The sequence below is a fragment of the Triticum dicoccoides genome, chromosome 4B, assembly GCF_002162155.2.
Source record: "Triticum dicoccoides isolate Atlit2015 ecotype Zavitan chromosome 4B, WEW_v2.0, whole genome shotgun sequence".
NCBI lineage: Eukaryota > Viridiplantae > Streptophyta > Magnoliopsida > Poales > Poaceae > Triticum > Triticum dicoccoides.
This window is the reverse complement of record NC_041387.1, coordinates 575547471-575574419: the sequence shown is the minus strand read 5'-3', so window position 1 is coordinate 575574419 and position 26949 is coordinate 575547471. Positions and strand designations below refer to the sequence as shown.

The following is a 26949-nucleotide window of genomic DNA, read 5'->3' as shown; positions in this document are numbered from 1 at the left end:
GGCTCGACATCTCGATGTCCATGACCTATGGTCCTGGCCATTTGTTGGTAGACATACCTCAATGAATAGGGACATTAGCCAGAAACGTAGTTTACGTTGCGGCTATTAGCCTGTGAGTAAGTTGAGCCACGATGCATTACTGTGGGATGGCACAATCGCGGCGAGGAGTTCAGCCGGGTGTGCATGTAGAAAAGCCACATGAAGATGGAAGAAAGTTATGGCACCTTCTAGGTGATGGACAGATAGATGAGAATATATATGGCCCAGACATAGGATATGAGAGCATCTATAATTGGACCCCTCAAATCTGTTTTAAACGCCCTGGCAGGCCGTCCGGTCACTGACCGGTCATGAAATTTGGATCCAATCAGGCCTCTCAAACCGCCCTCAAACGCCCGGAGTGACCGACACCCCTCATATCCAGCCCAAATATGAGGCGGTCCGAACGCGCCCGCCACGTCGACTTGGCCCGGCCTGGCCCATGCCTGCCCCACAAATATCGCCGTCGACCGAAGCAGCTGCCTCCGATGGGGACTCAGGCTCCGACTGGTCTAGCCTGCTGCGCAATGAGGACCCCGACGATGTGAAGGAGGTCGCCCTCCGCATTGCATTGAGGCATTCGGTCGTCGACCAAGGCAGATCCGACAGCGGCAGATCCACTTCGACAGCGCCCGACGCCCATCGACATCGCCAGTCCTTACCGCTAGGCGCGCAGTTCCAACCACTTCGCTCCGCTCCTCCAGGTACGCCGCCCACCACCAACACCCTCAGATTCGGAGGTTGGTGCCCAGCCACCGCCGGGTCCTCGTGCCCGCGGCAGGGCCGACATGCACTCGAACGCCCGAGTCAAAGGCACGAGCAGGCAGCAGGCGAGGGGGAGGGCATCGGCATCCCAGTCGATGTCCGCGCATCGATCGATCCTGAGGCAACACTCACGACGGCGGAGGCATATGCGTGGCGCCTCCGCCGCAAGAATGCGGCACTCGGACTCGCCATTCAACTGTCAGAGCACGAGGCAACAAAGAGCACGAGGCAACAAAGGAGGCGGCAGCGAAGGCAGCCCGCCATGCCAAGGAGCACGACCGCCTGCTCCACGCCAACAACCGAAAGGGGAAGGGGCCAGCAAGGAAATGATGATTTCCCCCACCCTTCATCCCTCTATTTATATTTTATCTATGTTTGTAGTATGGATATGCACTGTCCGCCGTTGAGCTCCGATGAATCATGTTACTTTTTGTCCAGCTAATCCGATGAACTGTGCTATGATCATGTATTTTACATACCATTGCATGAATTGCATGGTTTTGAGGTTTAGGATACAAGGGACGCGAGCATGCAAGATGAAATATAAGGCGTGCCCGCCGAGTTTGAGGGGTCGGATTTGCCATATATACCAAACACTGAACACTGTCAAGAGAATGCAGCAGGCTATTACTACTACATAACAAGAACCAAACTTAGATATCACCAGGCAGCCAGACAAACAGAAGCACCAACAACAGGCGACTCAAAAAGTGCATGACATAGAACACGTTGGTACAACGTTCAGGCTGGCAAACGGGCAAGCATAATTAACAAAATTTGACCAGTACACATTCAGGATAACTAGTTACTTGAAAAGTAAGGTTCAGCAGGGCTTCATTTTCCCATAAACAGGCGTGCAGCTTAGTCGCCCTTCCGGCGGAAGGAGCATCCCTCGGTGAGCCTCGCCTTTCCTCCGGTGGGTTGGCAGAGCACCGTCTGGCAGCCAGGGCACACCACCACGGTCTGAGAGTGGCTGAACACAGTTGTTCTGCGATCAATGCAACAGAGTCAGATATATGATACGTGAATGAACAAGAGCAAGCTTCAGTAATAACGAATAAACTGGAATTGGTTGATACGTAGATATAATTCAAGTCAGGGCCAGGCAAACAGCATGGGTAATCAGGGAGGTGAGGAGGAATGATCATGGAAACTAGCAATCAGCTCAACATTTCGAGCTGAACCATCAGGTGACGTTTGCATGTTGTATAAATGCACGCAAACTAACCCAACTTCGACGAACATCAACGAACCACAACGTCGTACAAGATGCACCGGGTGCTAAATCTACATATTTTCTCATATAGCAGGCAGTTCTATGTGCATAAACCTAACCTTTATGCCATTCCTAAAGCAGAGCAATCTAAATCATTGATAGCATCTTTTTTACATCAAGTGCCCAAGTCAAGAATCCAATCCACCATCTTAATGTTACTGTGCAGTATATTATTAACTATGAACACAAGAAGACTAAAGCGCGGAAAAGATCATACGCTCTTACATGTTGAAGCAGCCCTGGCACTTGACATCCTGCACGGACGGAACACAAAGACAAGCACGTAATTAGGGGCCGAGCCAGGAGAGCAGTCAAAGGAACGGGAACCCCCAGATTGATCCTACGTGATCTGGTGCGCACGTACCATGAAGAAGGAGTTGGGGGACTGCACGAGGCGCTTCTTCTTGTGCTTGAGCTTCTCGAGCTCCGCCGGCGGGTTGAGGAGGTCGATGTCGTTCTGCAGCACCTGCTCCGTTCGATTCCCAACCGAGACAACAGACAGATTAGATCACAAGAGATGCGCAAGTCTCGGATCAAACGAACGAGCAAACATTCGGACAAAAATCGAAGGGGATAAAAGCCGCGATGTATCCTCGCCGTACCATCTTGACGGGCGGCGGCGGTCTTCGCGTGGGAGAGGATGCGGGGACGGGGTGGCGGCGGTGGAGAGGAGCGGAGGCGCTAGGGCTGGAGGCCGTGGGCGTGGGGACTTCATGGTGGCTTTATGAGTAGGCTCGGTGCATCTGGGGCGTCCATCCCGTTTGATCTGGGCTTCGTACGGCGGTGCGGCCGTGCTGGGCTGGGCTGGGCAGTAGGTATAGGGCCGATACGCATGTGTCGCAGTGGCCATGGCGAAATCACTTAAGGGTAGTCGCTTTGGCGAAATCACTTAAGGGTAGTCGCTTCCGCTGGTTCCTATTCGGCGCCTTAAGCGCCTGCTACAGTACTAATTACAAACGGGCGCATACCCCCCCACCGCTGGGCCGGCCCATCTGGCTTTTCTCTCTTTAGGTATCACACTGCAAAAAAGTCTGCTAGTAGCAGGAATCGAACCGGGGACGTCCCACCCCGCCATCACCAACAAGACATGCTAACTTTCATATTTTTATCTCTTTTGTTCTTTCTTTTATTCTTCTGTTTTCGTTTTTTTTCTTTTTTTCCTGTTCTTCTTCCTAGGTTCGTGAACTTTTCCAAATTCGTGAAATCCTTCTTCGAAATCGATGAACTTTTATTAAATTCAATGAACTTTTATTCAAATTTGATGAACTTTTTTCAAATATAGTGAACTTTTTTCCAAATTTGATGATTTTTTTTCAAATTCAATGAACTTTTCTTTAAATCTGATGAACTCTTTTCAAGATTGGTGAACTTTTTTCAAAATCGATCAACTTTTTTGAAAAGTGATGAACTTTTTCCAAATTTCATGAACTTTTTTCCAATATTTGATGAACTTTTTCTAAAATTGATGAACTTTTTTCAAATTGAGGAATTCTTTTTCAAAATTAATGATTTTTTTTGAAAAGTCAACACAGTCAACTGCGAATTGGTCAAAAGTTGAACGGTCAACGGGTCTGTTGAATCTAACGGGCCTTTTTTCTGTTTGTCAAGCTATCGAAGAAGGGATCGATCCAGCTAAATGGGACGGCCCATGTGAGCTGGGACGTGAGCGCCAGCATGCAAAAGCGGCGCATAAGGCGCCAATGAGGAGGACTCGTCGCTTCCACCTTTCCCTAAAAAAAAAGTCGCTCCCACCTTTCCACTTGCGGCAAGTGGCGCAGCAATCTGTGAGGTTTAACAACCCTAAAAAAACAATCTGTGAGTTTCAACTTTTTCATAAATCTGTTTATTGAAAACGTTTTATCTTTTAAATTATGCGTCCAAATTGTGGATCGTTTTCATTGTTGGATTTCTCGCGCTGAGATTTTCAAAACTAGATCCATGTTAACATGTTTCGACGAACTTTTCTTCACAAAACAAACGAGAAGAAAAAAATGAGTTGGAAGCATAGTCTTTGCCCATTCCAGAGGCACAACGTCTCTCCGAAAGCAAAGTTGTGCTATTCATGGAAGAAAGAAAATGCATTTTTTACTTCCCAAGAGCGCGAAAGCAAAACCGTGCCTCCACAAGAAGCAAGTTTGTGCCTCTCGTTAAAAAAACCCGCGTTATTTACCTTTCTGAGAGGCACAACAATGCCTTCATGGAAGAGAATGTGTGCCTGCATGAGAAGCAAATTTGTGTCTCACGCGGAAGCAGAAAAACATCTTTTCTCCTTCTAGAGTTATGCCTCTCGCGGAAGCAAAAAAACACATTTCGCGCAAATTTTTTATTTGAATTTTTTTCCTTTCAAAACCGATGGAAAATCCGGCAAAACTTGAAAAGCCGAAAAAAATAGGTTCCTAAACCCGAAAGCACGAACATGATAATAAAATCCCAACGGTGCGTCCAGCACGCGACACATTGTGTCGGTTGAGAGGCAACCCCCCGACCCCCACCCTTTTTGGGCCGGCCCATGTGCAGGGCACCCTTATTTCTTCTTTGTTTTTTCCTTTTTTTCTTTAAATAATTTGGGATCTCAAAAAGTTCCAAATTTATAAAATAGATAATTTTAAAACAATGTTCAAAACGTTCAAGGATTAAAAAATGTTCACAACTTTGAAAAAAAGTTCAGCAAATAAAAAATGTTCATGATTTTTAGAAAATGATCATGTATTCAATATAAGTTTGTGAATTTGAAAAAATGTGTGAGATCAAACGGTGTTCAATAATTAAATAAACTTTATCGACACAGGAAATATTTCATGCATTTTAAAAATGCTTGTCAAAACTAAAAATTATACATGAATTTCAAAAATTGTTAGCAGTTCGAAAACATGCTCGTCAATTCAGAAAATTTCACAAGTTTCATAAAAAGTGTTCAAATGTTTTAGAAATGTTTGATAATCTATAAAAAAAATGATCACAAATTAATAAATCTTCGTGAGTTTGGAAAATATTCATGATTTAAAAAATGGAAAATAAAAAAGAAATGAAATATAAAAGTAAAATAGTATAAGAAAAATGAAAATAGATATAAATAAAAGGAAAAAATGAAAATTAAAAATAGAAAAGAAAAACAAATGGAAAAAATACAAAAATAGTAGAGAAAACCCAATTTGGGAAAGGAGCTAATGGGCCGGCGGAAAGTGTGGCTGCTGCCGGTAGCTCGCACACAGAGCGACCACTAGAGAGCCGGACCACTATGACTCTTTCCTGCGGTAGGAGCAGGGTTCTAGCGGACAAGTGGTATTAGAGGATGAAGATTTTCCTAAAATAAAATCTAGAGGATGAAGATTTGGACAGGTTGAGTTACCCTCTCTGTTAGGGTTTAGCGACCCGCTGTGAGTTTGGAAAATTTTTGTGAATTAGAATGTATTCATGTATTTGAAAAAAAGTTTATGTGTGTTAAAAAAAGTTTGTTAATTTTTTAAAAGTGCATGAATATGATTTTTTTTATGAATGTTTCTTTAGAAGAAGAGGGCCCAGCCCCGATTCCATTGCAGAGCAAAGAAATCATACTAGTACATCGAAGGAAACTACAACACCAAGACTACAGCAAACTACAAACAGAAAAGGAAAAAAATGCTACTAGTAGCTCAGCTATTACAAGGAAGACAGGCTCAACTAGAACTAGGAAAATAAAACTAGCCACCTCCCCTGACTAGCTACGAGCAGCAGCGCCACACGCTCAACATTGGACAGAAGAACTACATCCACCTCCTCGGCCTGGATCCGGCCACATTAGCGGTAATGGATCTTTGATTAGGATCTCCAGCTCCCTCACCATGTCCTGGATTTGCTTTTTAACAGGGTCTACAGACAGCGGTTCCCAACGAGCAGCGTATGAGGCAGTCTTGCGTCATAGTACCTGTATATTAATCCATTTGGCGCGGTTAAAAACCAAATCATTTCTGGTATTCCAGATGGCCCAAAGGCCAGCTGCATGCACAATATTAGTAGCACTCATTTTGTTTCCTCTAGACCAGCAGTCCGCAAAGGATAACATGTTGGTTGTCCCTCTGTATCCAGTAATATTAGATATGTTTCTCCAGAATTCAGTTGCAACAACACAGCCAAAAAACAAATGATGACAAGATTCATCACACGAACAAAATGGGCAAGAGATATCAGGGACATTTTGTCTTTTACCCAAGTTGTCCCTGGTCAAAATCTTGTTGTTGACCACCAACCAAAGAAATATATGAATCCTGGCAGGGATCTTGATATTCCACACAGCAAGAGTGTTATTAGGTAACAGTCCCCTAAAATTAACTACATTATATAAGGATTTAACAGAGTAAACCCCGCCGGAATTAAGGTTCCAAATAAGAGAGTCATTAGTCTCAGAAAAGGTAATGGATTTAGCAATCTCTAAAAGATCAAGCCAAAGAGAAAGAAGCTCACTAGAGAAACATCGCCTAAAAGTAATCTTGAGGTTAGAACCATCCCACACCTGATCTAAGGTGCAATCATGATCATTGGCAATATTATATATGTCCAAATAGAGAGTAGCTAGGGGGGCAGATCCAAACCAATGGTCCTCCCAGAACCTAACTTTCTTACCATTGCCAACATTCCAGGAGTATCCAAACTTAGTAGCTTGGGCAGCCCAAAGAACACCTTTCCAAAAAGGTGAAGCACCCAAAGAAGGACAAGTGAAAAATGTTAGGGGACTGGGTATTGTACTTAGCATCAATTATGCTTTTCTAGATCTTACCCTCATCTCTATTATATCTGCTGACCCAGGAAGCAAGCAAACATAAGTTCATATCTGATAGGTCAGTGATCCCCAGCCCTCCATACACTTTCTTCATAGATAAGGCTCCCCAGCTAGCCAGGTGATATTTGTGATGCCCTTCATAATCATCCCAAAAGCAATGAGCTAGTTGAGAGTTAATGAGCTTAATAGCCCACTTAGGGAATTTGATATAGCCCATAAGATAAGAAGGAATGATGGCTAGGCAAGCTTGGACCAGAATCAGCCTCTTACAAAAAGAGAGCAGCCTCCCTCTCCAGCCAGCAGCTCTTTTAATAATAGTGTCTACCAAGGGCTGGAGGTCCTCTCTTCTTATTTTAGAATAATGCAGAGGTGCACCCAGATACTTAATAGGAAAAGTACTAAGTTTACAGCCTAAGGACTAAGCAAAACTAGTAGCCTCATCTCTATCTATGTTAATAGGCACCAGATCACACTTATGGAAGTTGATCCTCATGCCAGAAAGTTGCTCAAAACATGAGATGAGCCACTTTAAATTTCTAGCATGCTCTAAATTATTATCTAAAAACAAAAGGGTATCATCAGCATATTGCATGCTAATGACCCCAGTTGGGTTAGAAGGAGGAAAAACCCCAGCAATCATGCCCTGATTAGCTGCTTTGGCTAGTATTCTAGTGAATACGTCAGCTGAAAGATTAAAAAAGCAAGGGGGGGCAGGATCACCCTGCCTCACACCTTTCCCAGCAACAAAAAACTCACTACTAGTGTCATTAATCCTGACCCTAACAGAACCATTGTGAAGTAGATAGCCTAATTTGTACATCCATTTGGGACCAAAGCCTCTTCTCCTAAGCATGTCTAGTAGGAAATCTCTATTCACCATGTCATAAGCTTTCTCATAATCGAGCTTGAAACAGAAGCCCTGGAGGTGGTTGCTAGCTACGGCATGCACCACCTCATGGGATGCTACAATACTCTTTAGGATAAATCTGCCTTTAATAAAAGCAGTTTGGTTAGGGGAGATCAAGTCATTGCAAACTGGGCCAAGCTTATTAGCAGCACACTTAGCAAAAATCTTGAAACTACAATTAATCATAGCAAGGGGTCTGAACCTGTCCAAAGAAACAACATTTGGTTCTTTAGTAACAAGGGTCAGAAGGGAGAAGTTGAGTCTATACAAGTCCAACTCCCAATTCTCCCAATCTCTAAAAAGTGCAAATAGATCACTTTTAATGAGATCCCAAAAATGTTGATAAAATAAAAAGGGAAAACCATCAGGCCCAGGAGCACCTTCAGCATAGGAGCCAAATACTGCATTCTTAATTTCTTCCTCAGAAAAGGCTTTTCTAAGTACTCAATATGATCAGCAGTGGCCATGCTAGATTGGTCCCAAAAATCATCAACTAACTTTAGATTAATAGAAGGAGAGTAGACAAAGAGATTCTTATAATAATCTACTGCATTAGCAATAGTACCTTCAGTGTCTTCAAGTGGGCCAGCAACAGTTTCTAGAACAGCAATGTGCTTCTTCCTTCTCTTCGGGTTGGCTAGGGCTTGAAAGTAGTCAGAGTTCAGATCCCCCTCTTTTATGTCTCTCTCCCTAGCTCTTTGTTTGGCCTTGATTTCCTCTTTCTTCCAGATCTCATTTAAGTCACCTGCAATCACTTTCATTCTAGTTTTAGAATTAGGGGAAAGAGGTTGAGTTTCTGCAAGAATGTCTAAACAATTATATTCAGCAACTAATGCTTGTTTAGTCTTATTTTGGGAAGCCTCATAATTAAGACTCCACCCTTTGGTGGCTTTCCTAGTATTCCTGATCCTGAATTGCCAAATATCAATAGCAGAGGAGAATTGACATTCAACATTCCAAGCCTTATGAACAACCTCATAAAAGCCAGGAACTTCCGGCCACCATTTTTCAAATCTAAAAACTTTATTCTTGGGAATGGCTATATCATCAGAATTAAAAATAAGGGGGGTGTGATCACTCCCAATTCTAGGAAGAGTTTTAACCTGACTAGTAGGAAAAAGTCTCTCCAAGTCAGCAGAAACAAAAATTCTATCTAAAGCAGCCATGACTAGATTGTCTTGGTTATTGTCCCAAGTAAACTTCCTACCAGCATTCTTAATCTCAATGAGGCCAAATTTATTAACCCAGTCATTGAAAAGATCAGCCCAGTGCTGGATAACTAGGCCAGTGTTCTTATCCTCAACAACTCTAACCAAATTAAAATCTCCTCCCACAATAGTGGGCCAGCCCAGTTATTGAGAAGATTATGGAGTTCATTAATAAAATCAAGCTTAAAGTTGTCGTAAGCAGAACCATAAACTGAGGTAAGTCTCCAAATAGTGTTATTACACTTGTTCTTCAGCAAGCAGGAGATACTGAAAGTAAATATATCACAAGCTAATATCTCAAATTTATCTTCCTTGACCCCCACTAATAAGCCTCCGGCAGTGTTATTAGTAGGCAAACAATTCCAGATAAAACCATTTCTAGAGTCTATGGCCTCTAGCTGAGTAATGCTGAACTCAATCTTCTTGGTTTCAGATAAATACGTAAAGTCAGGGCAGTGAGATCTAATAATCTCCTGCACCTTCGAACTTTTTGGGGGGCCATTAAGACCTCTCACATTCCAAAATAGCCCTATCATCTAAACCTAGTAGAGATTTTAGCTTGACACTTTTTTGATCTCTGACTTTTGACCTCCATCCATAAGGAGGCATCATCAGACTCTTTATCCATATTTGAATCAGAGTGATGGTCAGAGTCAGTGTCAAGGGGGGCAACATAATTATATAAATTGATGTACTCTCCCTTGGTGACATTAATGTCCCCAGGAAGGAACATATCAGGATTGTCCTGTTTAAACTTATCTAATCTATCCAACTCTAGTTTCTTACTACCTCCGTCAGGGTTTAAAAGGCCCGTCAGCCTCGAGCACGTGTCCGTAATTTTAAGGCTGCTTGGATTTATGGTGTTGCCTTTTTGCTACAATCGATTGAAACTACGGAAGTTGATTGGCAGAGCAGTAAAAGCGGACTGCATGCAGGGCGTGGGAGACGAAGTTGCATGCATGCGGGGTTCTTTGGGTTGCATGCAAGCGTTTAGTTAAGGATGCAGCCTGTGCATGTGCGATTTATCTGCGCCCTACTACCTTTTTCATTGGCCCATGCGGTTATCTATGGAGAGTATTTTTTGCCTTGGTCCGAGTGTTTTGGTCCGGGGGCCTTCTAAACCCGAACGGAGGTAGTAATAGCTTCAACATTATTACTAGCTTGAGAGGGATTATCTCTCATAACAATGCCAGCATTGAGGGCTTTTGTTGGGGATATAACTATTAGGAATGACCCTCCCAGGAGGGGCCGGGTCACACCTATGACGAAGCACACTGAAGACACTTGAAGATGGCGGTTCAGTTAAAGGCCCAAGGCCCAGAGGCGACTTAAGGCCTGTAGAGATAAACCTCCATATATGTATAACTTGTATTGTAAGACAAGGATAGAGAGAGACCAAGCCGGACACTGTTTATGAACCGGCCGGGACTCTGTGAGCCACTGGGCGTCAACCTATGTATATAAAGGGACGACCCGGTGGCGGTCCAGGGCAAGTAACATCAAATCGAGAACTAGGTCAAGCGGATTCGCTCCCTGGTTATCGAGACATAAGTAATCCCACTCAAAACTGGATCATAGGCTTTTACCTTCACCACAAGGGGCCGAACCAGTATAAACCTCATGTCCTTTGTCCCGTTTAACCCCTTTAAGCTTCCTAGTTGCGATGGCTCCACGACTAAGCCTTATGCTAGGACATCTGACGTGACAATTCCACGACAATTGACGCCCACTGTAGGGCCAGTGCACGGTGGATTTGAGTTCTTGAAGGGCAACTTCGAAGGGCTCAAAGGATACGTTGTGGGCCGGATGACCAAGAGTCGTCGCGACAAGCTCTACATCAACGACGTAGGCTGGGGCTCCGACGCCGGCTCAATTCAGTATGGGTATCGGGTCCCCTTTGGCGGAATCCATGTCTTTATCGGCAAGATCGGCGAGCCGGGCCCTGAGTCGGACACCTGCACCGACATCATCGAGACGGCTCAGCGTGCGAGACCCGCCCGGGCTTAGCCCGTCGTGAGGCGTGCCTTGGTGGGATGCATCCATGGAGGGGAATTTTCTGAAGGATCTGTTTCTGGCGGTGAGACGACCATCTACTCTGATGGTGAGTCATCCACAGGTGAGACAGATTCGTTGTATCAACTGCAAGACAGTGGGATTGGGGGTTGTTCTGATGGCAGCAGTATTCTGGACCCCTTTGAGCCGCCGAGCAGAGTCGGAATCTTCATGGCAGGTACCCAACCTGTGTTAAATTCGTCAACTGCGGTGGTTATGACTTCCGGGTCAGCAGCGGTGATAGCCGCCGGGGCAGGAGGCCCTGCACGCTCGCCGGCTCAGGTGTTGATGGATCTCATGGACAAGATGACAACCCTATTAACCGCCGTGGTCAACCCGGCGGATCAGGCTCAACATGATGCGGAAGTGTCACAGTTGAAGCTCGACATAGCACAAGCTAAAGAAGACCTGGCGGCGAAAGACGTCAGGATGACCGTAGAGCGGGCGGCTCTGGATGCTCGAGCTCAGCAGATTCAGTCGCAGGCTTTTCAGGTTACGATGGATCAGAACGCATCAAATGAGGTTATGAGGAGAAGGTACCAGAAGACTCAATCTCGTCTGCCTCCGGTTTATGATCCTAGAAACCTCTTTCACACACCCGGAGCAGGCCCTAGTAACCCGCCGGAGGTAAACCGGGTTGCAGCGCCCGAGGCCGACACGCCGGTTCAGCCACGAGTTATGGGACCCCCCACGTCTGAGTACTGCTCCACCTCCTTATATGCCGACACCATCGGGTCATTATTCTAACCCGCTGGAGAACATGATTGCGGCGGCAACACGATTGGCGGCTCTCCCAGCAGATGGCGATTCACCGACAGTGATTGAAACACGAAGGGTTAGAGATCTTCTTGAGACAGCCTTAGCACAACAGGAGGCATACTCTTACAGTAGAGATAGGATTCATTCAACCCCACGTCCGAGCCGGAGCAAGAGTTATAGCAAGCACCTAGACTCGCCGGCCGTTTCAAGCAATGCCCAGCGTCGCGATCAGCCGCGCGGGTACGACCCGGCTCAGGGTGGGGCTCCTAATGTGCGTAATCAGGACAGAGTGCATCAGCAAATTGAGCAGGCGGCTCAGCAGGCAGCTTAGCTGGCGGCTCAACAGGCGGCAGAAATAGCAGCTCAACAGGTGGCTTATCAGCCCCTGCCGGTTTGTCCGACGATGTCAGTTGAGGCAGGTTTGGTCACGAGGACTGGTGTTGTACCTTGTCTGGTACCGGCTCTGCGTAACGAGCGTTTGCCCAAGGACTTCAAGGGGCCTTGTAAGGTGCCTAACTACACGGCCGATTTACAGCCGGTGGCGTGGAACGGGAGTTATGAGATGGCCATGGAGCTACTGGAAGTCAGTGATGTTGTGATGGCTAAGTACTTCACCATGATGCTGGATGGAACGGCTCATAATTGGTTGAAAGGATTGCCACCTAATTCCATATGTTCATGGGCAGAGTTAAAGGAGTGGTTTATCCAGAATTTTAAGGACACATGTAAGCAGCCCATGTCGATTGTGGACTTGACTAATTGCAGGCAAGATGAGGGTGAATCTACAACCCATTGGGTGCGCCGGGTCAAAGCTATAATACATTCATCTGATAAGATGGACGCCGGCTCTGCAGTCTTAATGTTGGAGAAAAATTGCCGCTTTGAGCCTCTAAAAATGAAGCTGGGGCGGCTCAAGCGCGATTGTAATGACATGGGCCAGCTGATGGCAGCTCTAGTCAAATATGCCGACTCTGATAGTACCAAGGATCCCGAGTCTGATAATGAGAAGGCAGGGAAGGGAAAGAAGAATGGTAACGCGGAGGGCTCGTAGCATAACCCGACGAATCAAGGGGGCAACAACAAACGTAAGGCTAAAGTAGCTTGGAGTTTGTGGCTAATACCAATACATAGGGCAACAATTAGCGGTGTAAGGGGAGGCCACCTCCTCGATCTGGCGGGTCAGGTCCCACTTTTGAGCAGTTGTTAAATGAACCCTGCCCGAAGCACGACACTCAAGAGAAGACAACTACTCACCTATGGAAGGATTGCACCATCATGAGAGCTTTAAAGAATTCTAACATGTTTGATGGTAATCATGGGCCGGGCGGTGGTTCAGGAGGTGGCGGCTTTCATGGTCCGAACAATGGAAGTGGTGGCTCTGGTTCCGGCTTTCAGGGCCACTAGAATAATCAAGGCGGTTTCAATCAAGGCAACCAAGGTGGTTATAATCAACAATCTGGCCAAGGGGGTCAGCAGCAGCAGCAACAGTCCAGGTATCAGAGTCATCCGAAGCAGTTGAACAGTGGGCAGTGTCATGTCTTCACCACGAGTTTATGCAAGCGGGACCAGAAGCTTCACAAGAGGGCAGTGAACGCCGTTGAGCTGGCAGTTCCCCAGTACTTGCGATGGTCTGAGCAGCCCATTACATGGAGTCGGGCAGATCACCCGCCTCGGGTTGATAACCCGGGTCACTTGGCTTTGGTGGTAGCGCCTCAAGTTGGGGGGTACAAGTTCACTAAGGTGCTCATGGATGGAGGCAGCAGCATCAATATCTTTTATTATGAGACCTTTCGTTGTATGGGGTTAACTGATAAGAGTCTTAAGCAGTCCAATACTATTTTCCATGGCGTAGTTCCTGGTAAGTCGGCATACCTAGTGGGCAAGATTGAGCTGGGGGTAGCCTTCGGAGATGAGTATGATTCCAGGGCTGAGAAGTTAACTTTTGAGGTGGTCAAGATCAGGAGCCCGTATCACACTCTGTTTGGACGACCGGCTTACGCCAAGTTCATGGCACAGCCGTGTTATGTTTATCTGCAGCTGAAGATGCCAGGTCATAAAGGGACCATTACGGTTCATGGCAGTCGAAAGGTGGCTTTGGAGTGCGAGGAAGGCGACGCGGCTTATGCTGAGTCGGTCTGTGCTGTAGAAGAGTTAAAATTTTATAACAACAGTGTTGACCCGGCAGACATGACGTCCTTGAAGAAGCCCACCACAGAGCGTGAACCGGAGATGAAGTTTAAATCGGCTAAGGACACCAAGATGGTTGACTTTGTTCCTGGCGATTCATCTAAATAGTTCAGTATCAGTGCCAATCTGGATCCCAAATAGAAAAGCACGCTCATCGAGTTCATCCGTGAGAATCGGGTCATCTTTGCATGGAAGCCTTCTGACATGTCGGGTGTACCGAGAGAACTCACTGAGCACACTCTTAGTGTTGATCCTAAGTTCAAGCCGGTCAAGCAGTTTCTTCGGCGGTTTAACGAGGAGAGGCGCAAGGCCATTGGTGAGGAGGTGGCCCGGCTCTTAGCAGCCGGGTTCACCATTGAGGTATTTCATCCTGAGTGGTTAGCTAACCCGGTGCTAGTGCTCAAGAAGAATGGCACTTGGCGCATGTGTGTGGATTACATGGACTTGAACAAGGCTTGTCCGGCTGATCCCCTTGCTCTCCCGCGTATTGATCAAATCATTGCTGCTACGGCGGGATGTGAGCGTCTGAGTTTTTTGGATGCTTATTCTGAATATCATCAGATCAAGATGGCAGTTAAGGACCAGGAGAAGACGGTGTTCATTACTCCCTTTGGAGCCTTCTGCTATGTTTCTATGCCTTTTGGGCTCAAGAGTGCCCAGGTGACTTATCAGCGCTGTGTGCTGAATTGCCTTCATACTCAGATTGGGCGCAATGTGCATGCTTATGTGGATGATATTATGGTGAAGTCTAGGGAGAAGGAAACCCTGATAGATAATCTAAGGGAGACCTTTGATAATCTCCGGGTCTACAATATGATGCTTAACCCGGCGAAGGGCGTCTTCGGTGTGCTGGCAGGCAAGCTCTTGGGATTTCTGGTTTCTAACAGAGGCATTGAGGCTAACCCGGAGAAGATCAAGGCTATCACCTCTTTGGCAAAACCCAAGTGTGTCAATGACGTTCAGCGTCTGGCGGGTTGCATTGCTGCTTTAAGCCGGTTCATAAGCCGGTTAAGTGAGAAGGCCATACCGCTGTATTAGATGTTGAGAAGACAGACGACTTTGTCTGGAGTGATGCTGCTAATGCTGCCTTTGAGGATTTGAAGAGAAAACTGGCTGAGCCGCCGGTTCTTGCCGCTCCCGTTGATAAGGAGCCCTTATTGTTATATGTGGCGGCTAACACAGGTGCTGTCAGTGTGGCCATTGTGGTGGAGCGCAAGGAGGCTGGTAAGGAATATCCAGTTCAACGGCCGGTTTACTACATCAGTGACGTGCTTATTGAGTCCAAACAGAGGTATCCACATTGGCAGAAGCTTGTTTATGGGGTGTTCATGGCTAGCCGGAAGATTAAGCAGTATTTCCTGGGTCATCCCATCACTATGGTCAGTTCTGCAACTTTAGGGGATATCATCCAGAACAGAGAGGCTACGGGGCGAGTCGCCAAGTGCGCTATCGAGCTTGGGCCCCATGGTTTAAAGTATGTACCATGTACTGCTATCAAGCACTGGTGGATTTCATCAATGATTAGACAGAGTTGCAGGCGCCTGAAGAGAAGCCGGACAACACATACTGGACTATTCACTTTGACGGATCCAGGCAATTAGAAGGCTCGGGGGCTGGAGATGTTTTGGCTTCCCCTCGAGGTGACAGATTTTGTTATGTGCTAAGGTTGATGTTTCCCTGTACTAACAATGCAACTGAGTATGAGGCCTTGCTCCATGGTCTTCGGATGACTAGGGAGATGAGCTTAAGCCGGGTAAGGTGCTTCGGCGACTCAGATTTGGTAGCTCAACTAGTCTCAGGCAAGTGGGATTCCAAGGATCCTCTCATGGCGGCTTACCACCGTGAGGTTGATGTAGTGGCTGGACACTTCAAAGGTTATCAAGTGGAGCACATCGATCGCAGGAAGAATGAGGCAGCTGATGCTTTAAGCCGGCTTGGATCTCAGCGTAAACCGGTACCCCCGAACACTTTCTTGGATGTTTTGCATAATCCTTCTGTTAAGTTACCTACAAAGGAAGACTTGGCCGTACTTGACCCGGAAGCACAGTTGGTGGCGGCTCTTCATGTCATCCCAGATTGGACAGTGCCATATTTGGCTTACATGACCCTGGGAGAATTGCCTGAGGATGAAACCTTGGCTAGAAAAATAACCCGGCAGTCTAAGTCAATGATGATTGCCAATGGCGAGTTGCATCATCGCAGTGTCACTAGGGCATTTCAATGTTGTGTGTCTCCTGAGGAAGGTCAAGAGATTCTTCGTGAGATTCATGAAGGAGATTATGTCCATCATGTCTGTTCAAAGTCCCTTGTGGCCAAAGCTTTCCGTCATGGATTTTACTGGCTGACTGCTCACGCTGATGCAGAAGATCTGTTCAGTAAATGTGACGGGTGTCAGAAATTTTCATGGCGGTCTCACGTGCCGGCTCAAAAATTGAGGACGATACCAATTACTTGGCCATTTGTTGTATGGGGGCTTGATATGGTTGGGCCTTTCAAAAGATCCAAGGATAAAAAGACCCACCTTTTGGTGGCAGTGGATAAATGCACAAAGTGGGTAGAAGCAGAGCCGGTCAGTAAGTGTGATGCGGCGATGGCGGTTCAATTCATGAAAAAGGCGATTTTCCATTTTGGCTTTCCCCATATAACTGATAATGGCACTAACTTGTCCAAGGGGGCTATGGAGGAGTTCTATCAACGTGAGCATATCCGGCTTGATGTCTCATCAGTGGCTCACCCCCAATCCAATGGTCAAGCAGAAAGAGCCAATTAGGAGATTTTGAAGGGTATCAAGCCCCGGCTTCTAGTTCCTTTTCAATGAATGCCGGATTGTTGGGTGGAGGAGTTACCATCAGTGTTATGGAGCATCAATACTACCCCTAACAGATCTACGGGTTATACCCCTTTCTTCATGGTTTATGGAGCAGAGGCGGTTCTTCCTAGTGACACCCGTCATGACTCGCCCCGAGTGGCAGCTTGCGTGGAAGCTGATAATGAACAAGCACGTCAGGAGGCACTTGACTTGTTGGATGAGAAGCGTGACTTGGCAGCAGCCCACTTGGTGATTTACCAACAGGACCTGCGCCATTATCACAGCCGCTGGGTTAAGTCCAGAACCTTTCAAGAAGGTTATTTTGTGCTCCGGCTCATCCAGGATCAAACTGATGCACACAAGTTATCCCCGCCTTGGGAAGGGCCCTTTGTGGTCAGCAAGAACTTGAACAACGGGTCATACTACCTTATTGATGTTAGAGAGCACAAAGACTCGCGTAAGTCGGAGGAGGAGACCTGCCGACCATGGAATATAGCTCATCTTCGGCCTTACTACACTTGAGCCACCAGCTCTCATGATGTACATATCTTGACGATGTATATATATTATAAATAATAAAGCAGGACCTCTGTCCTTTTCATCCTCAAAGATCATATGTCTTCATCATCATAATTTCAAATGATCAAGTGGGGGCTGATCGTATTCGAATCTAGCTTCACCCTCTTGGTCCGGCTTATGATCGTATTCATATATAGTCGCAAGTCTCAAGGTCATTTGGGGGCTTCCTGTTGCTACGTCTTGAGCTTGCATTGGTTTTCCTTGAAGAGGAAAGGGTGATGCAGCACAGTAGCGTAAGTATTTCCCTAAGTTTTTGAGAACCAAGGTATCAATCTAGTAGGAGGCTCCTCACAAGTCCCATGCACCTACACAAACAAACAAAGAACTCGCAACCAACACGATAAAGGGGTTGTCAATCCCTTCACGGCCACTTGTGAAAGTGAGATCTGATAGAGATAATATGATAAGATAAATATTTTTTTGGTATTTTATAATATAGATTGGAAAATTAAAGATGAAAATAAAAGTAGATTGAAAGCTTATATGATAAAAGATAGACCCGGGGGCCATAGGTTTCACTAGTGGCTTCTCTCAAGATAGCATAAGTATTACGGTGGGTGAACAAATTACTGTCAAGCAACTGATAGAAAAGCGAATAATTATGAGATTATCTAGGCATGATCATGTATATAGGCATCATGTCCGTGACAAGTAGACCGACTCCTTCCTGCATCTACTACTATTACTCCACACATCGACCGCTATCCAGCATGCATCTAGAGTATTAAGTTCATAAGAACAGAGTAACGCATTAAGAAAGATGACATGATGTAGAGGGATAAACTCATGCAATATGATATAAACCCCATATTTTTATCCTCGATGGCAACAATACAATACGTGCCTTGCTGCCCCTGCTGTCACTGGGAAAGGACACCACAAGATTGGACCCAAAGCTAAACACTTCTCCCATTGCAAGAAAGATCAATCTAGTAGGCCAAACCAAACTGATAATTTGAAGAGACTTGCAAAGATAACTTAATCACACATAAAAGAATTCAGAGGAGATTCAAATATTTCTCATAGATAAACTTGATCATAAACCCATAATTCATCGGATCTCGACAAACACACCGCAAAAAGAGTTACATCAAATAGATCTCTGATATGTCTCCAACGTATCTACTTTTCCATACAATTTTGCCCTTGTTTTGGACTCTAACTTGCATGATTTGAATGAAACTAACCCGGACTGGCGCTGTTTTCAGCAGAACTGCCATGATGTTGTTTTATGTGTAGAAAAGAAAAGTTCTCGGAATGTCCTGGAAATCCACGGAGGCACTTTTTGGAATTAATAAGAATTTCTGGGCGAAAGAAATGCACCAGGGGGCCCACACCCTGTCCACGAGACAGGGCGCCCCCCCCATAGGGCGCGCCCCCTATCTCGTGGGCCCCGTGGACCTCCACTGACCTCAACTCCAACTCCATATATTCCGTCTCGGGGAGAAAAAAATCAAAGAGAAAGTTTCATCACGTTTTACGATACGGAGCCACCGCCAAGCCCTAATCTCTCTCGAGAGGGCTGATCTGGAGTTCGTTCGGGGCTCCGGAGAGGGGGATTCGTTGCCGTCGTCATCATCAACCATCCTCCATCACCAATTTCATGATGCTCACCGCCATGAGCGAGTAATTCCATCATAGGCTTGCTAGACGATGATGGGTTGGATGAGATTTACCATTAGTTTTTGTTAGGGTTTGATCCCTAGTATCCACTATGTTCTGAGATTGATGTTGCTATGACTTTGCTATGCTTAATGCTTGTCACTAGGGCCCGAGTGCCATGATTTAAGATCTGAACATATTATGTTTTCATGAATATATGTGTGTTCTTGATCCTATCTTGCAAGTCTATAGTCACCTATTATGTGTTATGATCCGACAACCCCAAAGTGACAATAATCGGGATACTTCTCGGTGATTACTGTAGTTTGAGGAGTTCATGTATTCAATATGTGCTAATGCTTTGTTCCGGTTATCTATTAAAAGGAGGCCTTAATATCCTTTAGTTTCCACTAGGACCCCGCTGCCACGGGAGGGTAGGACAAAAGATGTCATGCAAGTTCTTTTCCATAAGCACGTATGACTATTTACGGAATACATGCCTACATTACATTAGTGAACTGGAGCTAGTTCCGTGTCACCCTATGTTATAGCTATTACATGAGGAATCGCATCGGGCATAATTATCCATCACTGATCCATTGCCTACGAGCTTTTCATATATTGTTCTTCGCTTATTTACTTTTCCGTTGCTACTGTTACAATCACTACAAAACACCAAAAATATTGCTATTACTATCTTTACCTTTTACCATCGTTACCATTACTATCATATTACTTTGCTACTAAATACCTTGCTGCAGATACTAAGTTATCCAGGTGTGGTTGAATTGACACCTCAACTGCTAATACTCAAGAATATTCTTTGGCTCCCCTTGTGTCGAATCAATAAATTTGGGTTGAATACTTTACCCTCGAAAGCTGTTGCGATCCCCTACACTTGTGGGTTATCAATCTCCAAGAAGAGGAAGGAGAACTTGGTATTGAGAATCAAAGAGAGAGAAGAAGCCATCTAGCTAATAACTATTGACCCGAAGGTCTGTGGTAAACTACTCACAACTCATCGGAGAGGCCTTGGAGTTGATGTAGAGGCCCTCCATGGTGGATTCCCCCTCCGGCGGAGCGCCAACGACGGCTCCAAGATGGGATATCGCGGATATAGAAGGTTACGGTGGTGGAAATAGCTTTTCGTGGTCGCTCCTGATGTTTTCGGGGTACGTGGGTATATATAGGAGGAAGAAGTACGTCGGTGGACACTCGAGGGGCCCACGAGATAGGGGGCATGCCCAGTAGGGGGGCGCGCCCTCCACCCTCGTGGCCGCCTCGGGAGCTTCTTGACTTGCACTCCAAGTCCTCTGGATTACGTTCGTTCCAAAAATCACGCTCCTGAAGGTTTCATTGCGTTTGGACTCCGTTTGATATTCGTATTCTTTGAAACACTGAAATAGGCAAAAAAAAAACAGCAATACGGGCTCGGCCTCCGGTTAGTAGGTTAGTCCCAAAAATGATACAAAAGTGTAAAGTAAAGCCCATAAACATCCAAAACAGGTAATATAATAGCATGGAACAATAAAAAATTATAGATACGTTGGAGACGTATCAAGCATCCCCAAGCTTAATTCCTGCTCGTCCTCGAGTAGGTAAATGATAAAAACAGAAGTTTTGATGTGGAATGCTACCTAGCATAATTCTCAATGTATTTCTCTTTATTGTGGCATGAATGTTCAGATCCAAGTGATTCAAAATAAAAGTTGATATTGACATAAGAAATAGTAATACTTCAAGCATACTAATCAAGCAATCATGTCTTCTCAAAATAACATGGCTAAAGAAAGTTCTTCCCTACAAAATCATATAGTTAGGCTATGCTTCATTTTCATCACACAAAATACTCCCATCAAGCACAACCCCGGTTTCAGCCAAGCAATTGTTTCATACTTTAGCAATCTCAAACTTTTTTCAACTTTCACGCAATACATGATTGTGAGCCATGGATATAGCACTATGGGTGGAATAGAATATAATGATGGGGATTGCGTGGAGAAGACAAAAAGGAGAAAGTCTCACATTGATGAGCATAATCAACGGGCTATGGAGATTCCCATCAATTGATGGGCAACGAATCAAGAGTGACATGTATGAAAATTTATGCATGGTTACTTTGCCACAAATACGATGTCAACTACATGATCATGCAAGGCAATATGACAATAGTAATGTATGTCATGATGATAAACAGAACGGTGGAAAGTTGCATGGCAATATATCTCGGAATGGCTATGGAAATGCCATAATAAGTAGGTATGGTGGCTGTTTTGAGGAAGATATAAGTAGGTTTATGTGTGATAGAGTGTATCGTATCACGGGGTTTAGATGCACCGGCGAAGTTTGCACCAACTCTCAAGGTAAGAAAGGGCAATGCACGGTACCGAAGAGGCTAGCAATGATGGAAGGTGAGAGTGCGTATAATCCATGGACTCAACATTAGTCATAAAGAACTCATATACTTATTGCAAAATTCTACAAGTCATCAAAAACCAAGCACTATGCACATGCTCCTAGGGGGGAGGTTGGTAGGAGTTAACCATCGTGCGCCTCCAACCTCCACACAAGGGAATGCAATCAAAAGAGCACCCCATGCAATAAATTTGTTACACAACTTTAACCATACGTGCATGCTACGGGACTTGCTAACTTTTAACACAAGCATTCTTTAAATTCAAAATTACATCAACTAGCATGACTCTAATATCACTACCTCCATATCTCAAAACAATTATCAAGTATCAAATTGATCATAGCATCCAATTCACTTCTATGATATTTTTTATTATACCCAACTTGGATGCCTACCATTCTAGGACCAATTTTCTAACCATAGCAAATACCATGCTGTTCTAAGAAACTCTCAAAATAATATAAGTGAAGCATGAGAGATTAACAATTTCTACAAAATTAAGCCACCGTCGTGCTCTAAAAGATATAAGTGAAGCACTAGAGCAAAAATTATCTAGCTCAAAAGATATAAGTGAAGCACATAGAGTATTCTAATAAACTCCAATCAAGTGGGCTTCTCCCAAAAGGTGTGTACAACAAGGATGATTGTGGTAACTAAAAAGCAAAGGTTAATATCATACAAGACGCTCCAAGAAAAACACATATCATGTGGCGAATAAAAATATAGCTCCAAGTAAAGTTACCAATGAACGAAGACGAAAGAGGGGATGCCTTCCTGGGGCATCCCCAAGCTTAGGCTTTTGGCTATTCTTGAATATCTTGGGGTGCCATGGGCATCCCCAAGCTTAGGATATTGCCACTACTTATTCCATAGTCCATCAAATCTTTACCCAAAAATTGAAAACTTCATAAGACAAAATTCAACAGGAAATCTCATAAGCTCCGTTAGTGAAAGAAAGAAAAACCACCACATAAGGTACTGTAATGAACTAATTATTTATTTATATTGGTGTTAAAGCTACTGTATTCCAACTTCTCTATGGTCCATACCCTTACATACTAGCCATAGATTCATCAAAATAAGCAAACAACACACGAAAGGCAGAATCTGTCAAAAACAGAACAGTCTGTACAAATCTGTAACTTTCGAATACTTCTGGAACTCCAAAAATCCTACCAAAATATGAAGTCTTAGTAAATTTGTATATTGATCTACAGCAAAAAGAATGAACGCAAAATCACTTTACTGTGATTTATTGAATTTTTTCTCGTGAGTGCAAAGTTTCTGTTTTTCAGCAGAATCAAATTAACTATTACCATAGGTTATCCTATAGGTTCTACTTGGAACAAACACTAAATAAAACATGAAAACACATCTAAACATAAGGTATATGCAAAATTTATTACTAAACAGGAACAAAAACAAAAAACACAAATAAAATTGAGTTGCCTCTCAACTAGCGCTCTCGTTTAACGCCCCTAGCTAGGCATAAAAGCGAGGATAGATCTAAGTAGTGTCATCTTTGACACTTGATTCATAAGTATCTCGCATGATAGATTCATAAGGTAATTTTTTTTGGAAAGTGCTCCATGCCTTTCCTTAATGGAAATTAGAATCTAATATTCCGTTCCTTCATATCAATAATCGCGCCAATCGTTCTAAGGAAAGGTCTACCAAGAATAATAGGACAAGAAAGATTGCAATCTATATCAAGAACGATAAAATCTACGGGCACCAAATTTCTATTTGCAACAACTAGAACATCATTGATCCTTCCCATTGGCTTTTTAATGGTGGAATCCGCAAGGTGCAAATTTAAAGAGCAATCATCAAGATCATGGAAACCTAGAATATCACATAAAGTTTTCGGAATCGTTGAAACACTAGCACCCAAATCACATAAAGCATAACACTCATGATCTTTAATTTTAATCTTTATAGTAGGTTACCAATCATCATTAGGTTTTCTAGGTATAGAAACTTCCAAATTAAGTTTTTCATCAAAAGATTGCATCAAGGCATCAACAATATGTTTGGTAAAGGCTTTATTTTGACTATAAGCATGAGGAGAATTCAACACGGATTGCAACAAGGAAATACAATCTACTAAAGAACAATTATCATAATTAAATTCCTTGAAAGCCAAAATAGTGGGTTCAATGCTATTTAAAGTCTTGACCTCTCCAATCTCACTTTTACCAAATTTAGCATCAAGATCTAAAACCCCCGAATTATTGGGACGCCTTTTAACTAAAGTTGACTCATCTCCAGTCCCATCATTATTAAGATTCATATTGCAAAACAAAGATCTAATTGGAGACACATCAATAACTTTAAGATCTTCATCATTATTTTCATGGGAACTAGAAGAACACACTTTAACAAAGCAATCTTTCTTAGCACGCAATCTAGCGGTTCTTTCTTTGCACTCGTCAATGGAACTTCTCATAGCTTTGAGAGACTCATTGATATCATGCTTAGGAGGAGTAGATATAAGTTTCAAAGAATCAACTTCAAGCGAAAGTCTATCAACGTTCCTAGCCAAATCATCAACTTTAAGCAATTTTTCTTCAAGCAAGGCATTAAAATCCTTTTGAGAGACCATAAATTCTTTCACACTATTTTCAAAATCAGAGGGCATCTTATTAAAATTACCATAAGAATTATTTTAGGAATTTCCATAATTATTAGAGGAATTATTAGGGAACGGTCTAGAATTAAAGTTTCCTCTATAAGCATTGTTGCCAAAATTATTCCTACCAACAAAATTTACATCCATAGATTCATTATTATTCTCAATTAAAGTAGACAAAGGCATATCATTGGGATCAATAGGGGCACTCTTAGTAGCAAACAATCTCATAAGTTCATCCATCTTTCCACTCAAACATTAATTTCTTCTATAACATGCACTTTTTTACTAGTAGATCGTTTGGTGTGCCATTGAGAATAATTAGCCATAATATTATCAAGTACTTTAGTAGCTTCTCCTAAGGTGATTTCCATAAACATGCCTTCGGCGGCTGAATCTAAAAGATTTCTTGAAGGAAAATTCAATCCGGCATAAATTTTTTGTATGATCATCCATAAATTCAAACCATGAGTAGGGCAATTGCGAATCATCAATTTCATTCTTTCCCAAGATTGGGCAACACTTCATGATCAAGTTGTTTAAAATTCATAATATCGTTCCTAAGGGAGATGATCTTAGCGGGAGGAAAATACTTATAAAAACATCTTTGCACTTGTTCCAAGAATCAATACTATTTTTAGGCAAAGACGAAAACCAAACTTTAGCACTTGTTCCAACACGCTCACGATCATTTTTGGGACTAACCTACTAACCGGAGGCCCAGCCCGTATTGCTGTTTTTTTGCCTATTTTAGTATTTCAAAGAAAAAGAATATCAAACGGAGTCCGAACTGAATGAAACCTTCGGGAGCGTGATTTTTGGAACAAACATGATCCAGAGAACTTGGAGTGCAAGCCAAGAAGCAACCGATGCAGCCACGAGATAGAAGGGTGCGCCCACCCCTATAAGGCGCGCCCCCTGTCTCATGGGCCCCTTGGGCGGCCATCGATGTACTTCTTCCTCCTATACAAGCCTACATACCCCGAAAACATCAAGGGAGCCACCGAAGAAATATTTCCACCACCGTAACCTTCTGTATCCGCGAGATCCCATCTTGGAGCTGTCGCCGGCGTTCTGCCGGAGGGGGAATCCACCATGGAGGGCTTCTACATCAACACCATAGCCCCTCCAATGAGTTGTGAGTAGTTTACCATAGACCTTCGGGTCCATAGTTATTAGCTAGTTGGCTTCTTCTCTCTTTTTGGATCTCAATACAATGTTCTCCCCCTCTCTTGTGGAGATCTATTTGATGTAATCTCTTTTTGCGGTGTGTTTGTCGAGATCTGATGAATTGTGGGTTTATGATCAAGTTTATCTATGAATAATATTTGAAGAGTGAAGTGCATTGTAGGTCCTTGAACTATTCCAGGGATGTCACGTAGGTCCTCGAACTATAAAAATCGTCATCTAGGTCCTCAAAGTGCAGTAACTATGTCATTCAGGTCCAAAATCTCCCTGACAGGCTCTAACTGGCCAGCTGGCACGTAAACAGTAACCGTAACAGTGCGCGGCAAACAGTCCTGATTTCCTGTGCGTGATGAACAGTACACGACAAAGAATAAATATAAAAAAATATCCAAAAACTGAGATCCTCTGTCATCGAAGAGACCCTGGCGCATGAACAGTAAAAATATCATTAATTAAAAAAAGTTCGCGAATGAAGAATTTGGAAAAATATTTGTGACTTCAATAAAATGTTCGTGAACGATGAATTTGGAAAAAATATTCGCGACTTTAAAAAAAGTTCGCGAACGATGAATTTGGAAAAAATTATTCACGACTTTAAAGAAATGTTCGCGAACGATGAATTTGGGAAAAATATTCGCGACTTTAAAAAAATATTTGTGGTTCGCAAACATTTTTTTCCATACCCACGAACAATATTTGTGGTTCGCAAACATATTTTCAAATTTATTGTTTGTGAACTTTTTTAAAGTCGCGAATATTTTTCCCATATTCACGAACATTTTTTTGAATTAATGAACATTTTTACTATTCACGCACCAGGGGTATCTTTGATGCCAAAGATTTTCATATTTTTTGTTCATATTTTTTTACTTTTCGCACTGTTCACCATGCCAGCTGGCCATTTAGAGGGGGTTAGTGAGATTTTGGACCTGGATGACACACTTACTATACTTCGAGGACCTAAATGACGATTTTCATAGTTCGAGGACCTATGTGACACCCCTGAAATAGTTTAAGGACCTACAGTTCACTTCACTCATATTTGAATCTCCTCTGAATTCTTTTATGTATGATTGAGTTATCTTTGCAAGTCTCTTCGAATTATCAATTTGGTTTGGCTTACTAGATTGATCTTTCTTGCCATGGGAGAAGTGCTTAGCTTTGGGTTCAATCTTGCGGTGTCCTTACCCAGTGATAGAAAGGGTTGCAAGGCACGTATTGTATTGTTGCCATCGAGGATAAAAAGATGGGGTTTATATCATATTGGTTGAGTTTATCCCTCTACATCATGTCATCTTTCTTAATGCGTTACTCTGTTCTTATGAACTTAATACTCTAGATGCATGCTGGATAGCGGTCGATGTGTGGAGTAATAGTAGTAGATGCAGGCAGGAGTCTGTCTACTTGTCACGAACGTGATGCCTATATACATGATCATGCCTAGATAATCTCATAATTATTCGGTCTTCTATCAATTGCTCAACAGTAATTTGTTCACCCACCATAATATTTATGCTATCTTGAGAGAAGCCACTAGTGAAACCTATGGCCCCCGGGTCTATCTTTTATCATATTAGTTTCCAATCTACTTTTATTTGCATCTTTATTTTCTGCATCTATATTATAAAATACCAAAATATATTTATCTTATCATATTATCTCTATCAGGTCTCACTTTCGCAAGTGGCCGTGAAGGGACTGACAACCCCTTTATCACGTTGGTTGCGAGTTCTTTGTTTGTTTGTGTAGGTTCGTGGGACTTGTGAGGAGCCTC

The 26949-nt window shown here is 43.6% G+C and overlaps 1 protein-coding gene across 1 annotated transcript; it reads right to left on the bottom strand.

Moving 5' to 3' along the window:
* Positions 1-1410: 1410 nt before the first annotated feature.
* On the bottom strand, positions 1411-2811 carry LOC119291514 (40S ribosomal protein S27). Its single transcript, XM_037570285.1, has 4 exons — positions 2683-2811; positions 2445-2546; positions 2306-2334; positions 1411-1792 (listed from the first exon to the last, which is right to left on the bottom strand). The coding sequence occupies exons 1-4, from the start codon at positions 2683-2685 to the stop codon at positions 1666-1668; spliced, it is 261 nt and encodes an 86-aa protein (XP_037426182.1). The 5' UTR covers positions 2686-2811; the 3' UTR covers positions 1411-1665.
* Positions 2812-26949: the final 24138 nt, after the last annotated feature.

Bases quoted from the DNA above. Each gene is read 5' to 3' on its own strand.
- LOC119291514 (XM_037570285.1), bottom strand. The intron at 2,335-2,444 runs GTACGTGCGCAC...CCGTCCGTGCAG, and splicing joins CCCCCAACTCCTTCTTCATG to GATGTCAAGTGCCAGGGCTG. The intron at 1,793-2,305 runs GTAAGAGCGTAT...CATTGATCGCAG, and splicing joins TGCCAGGGCTGCTTCAACAT to AACAACTGTGTTCAGCCACT.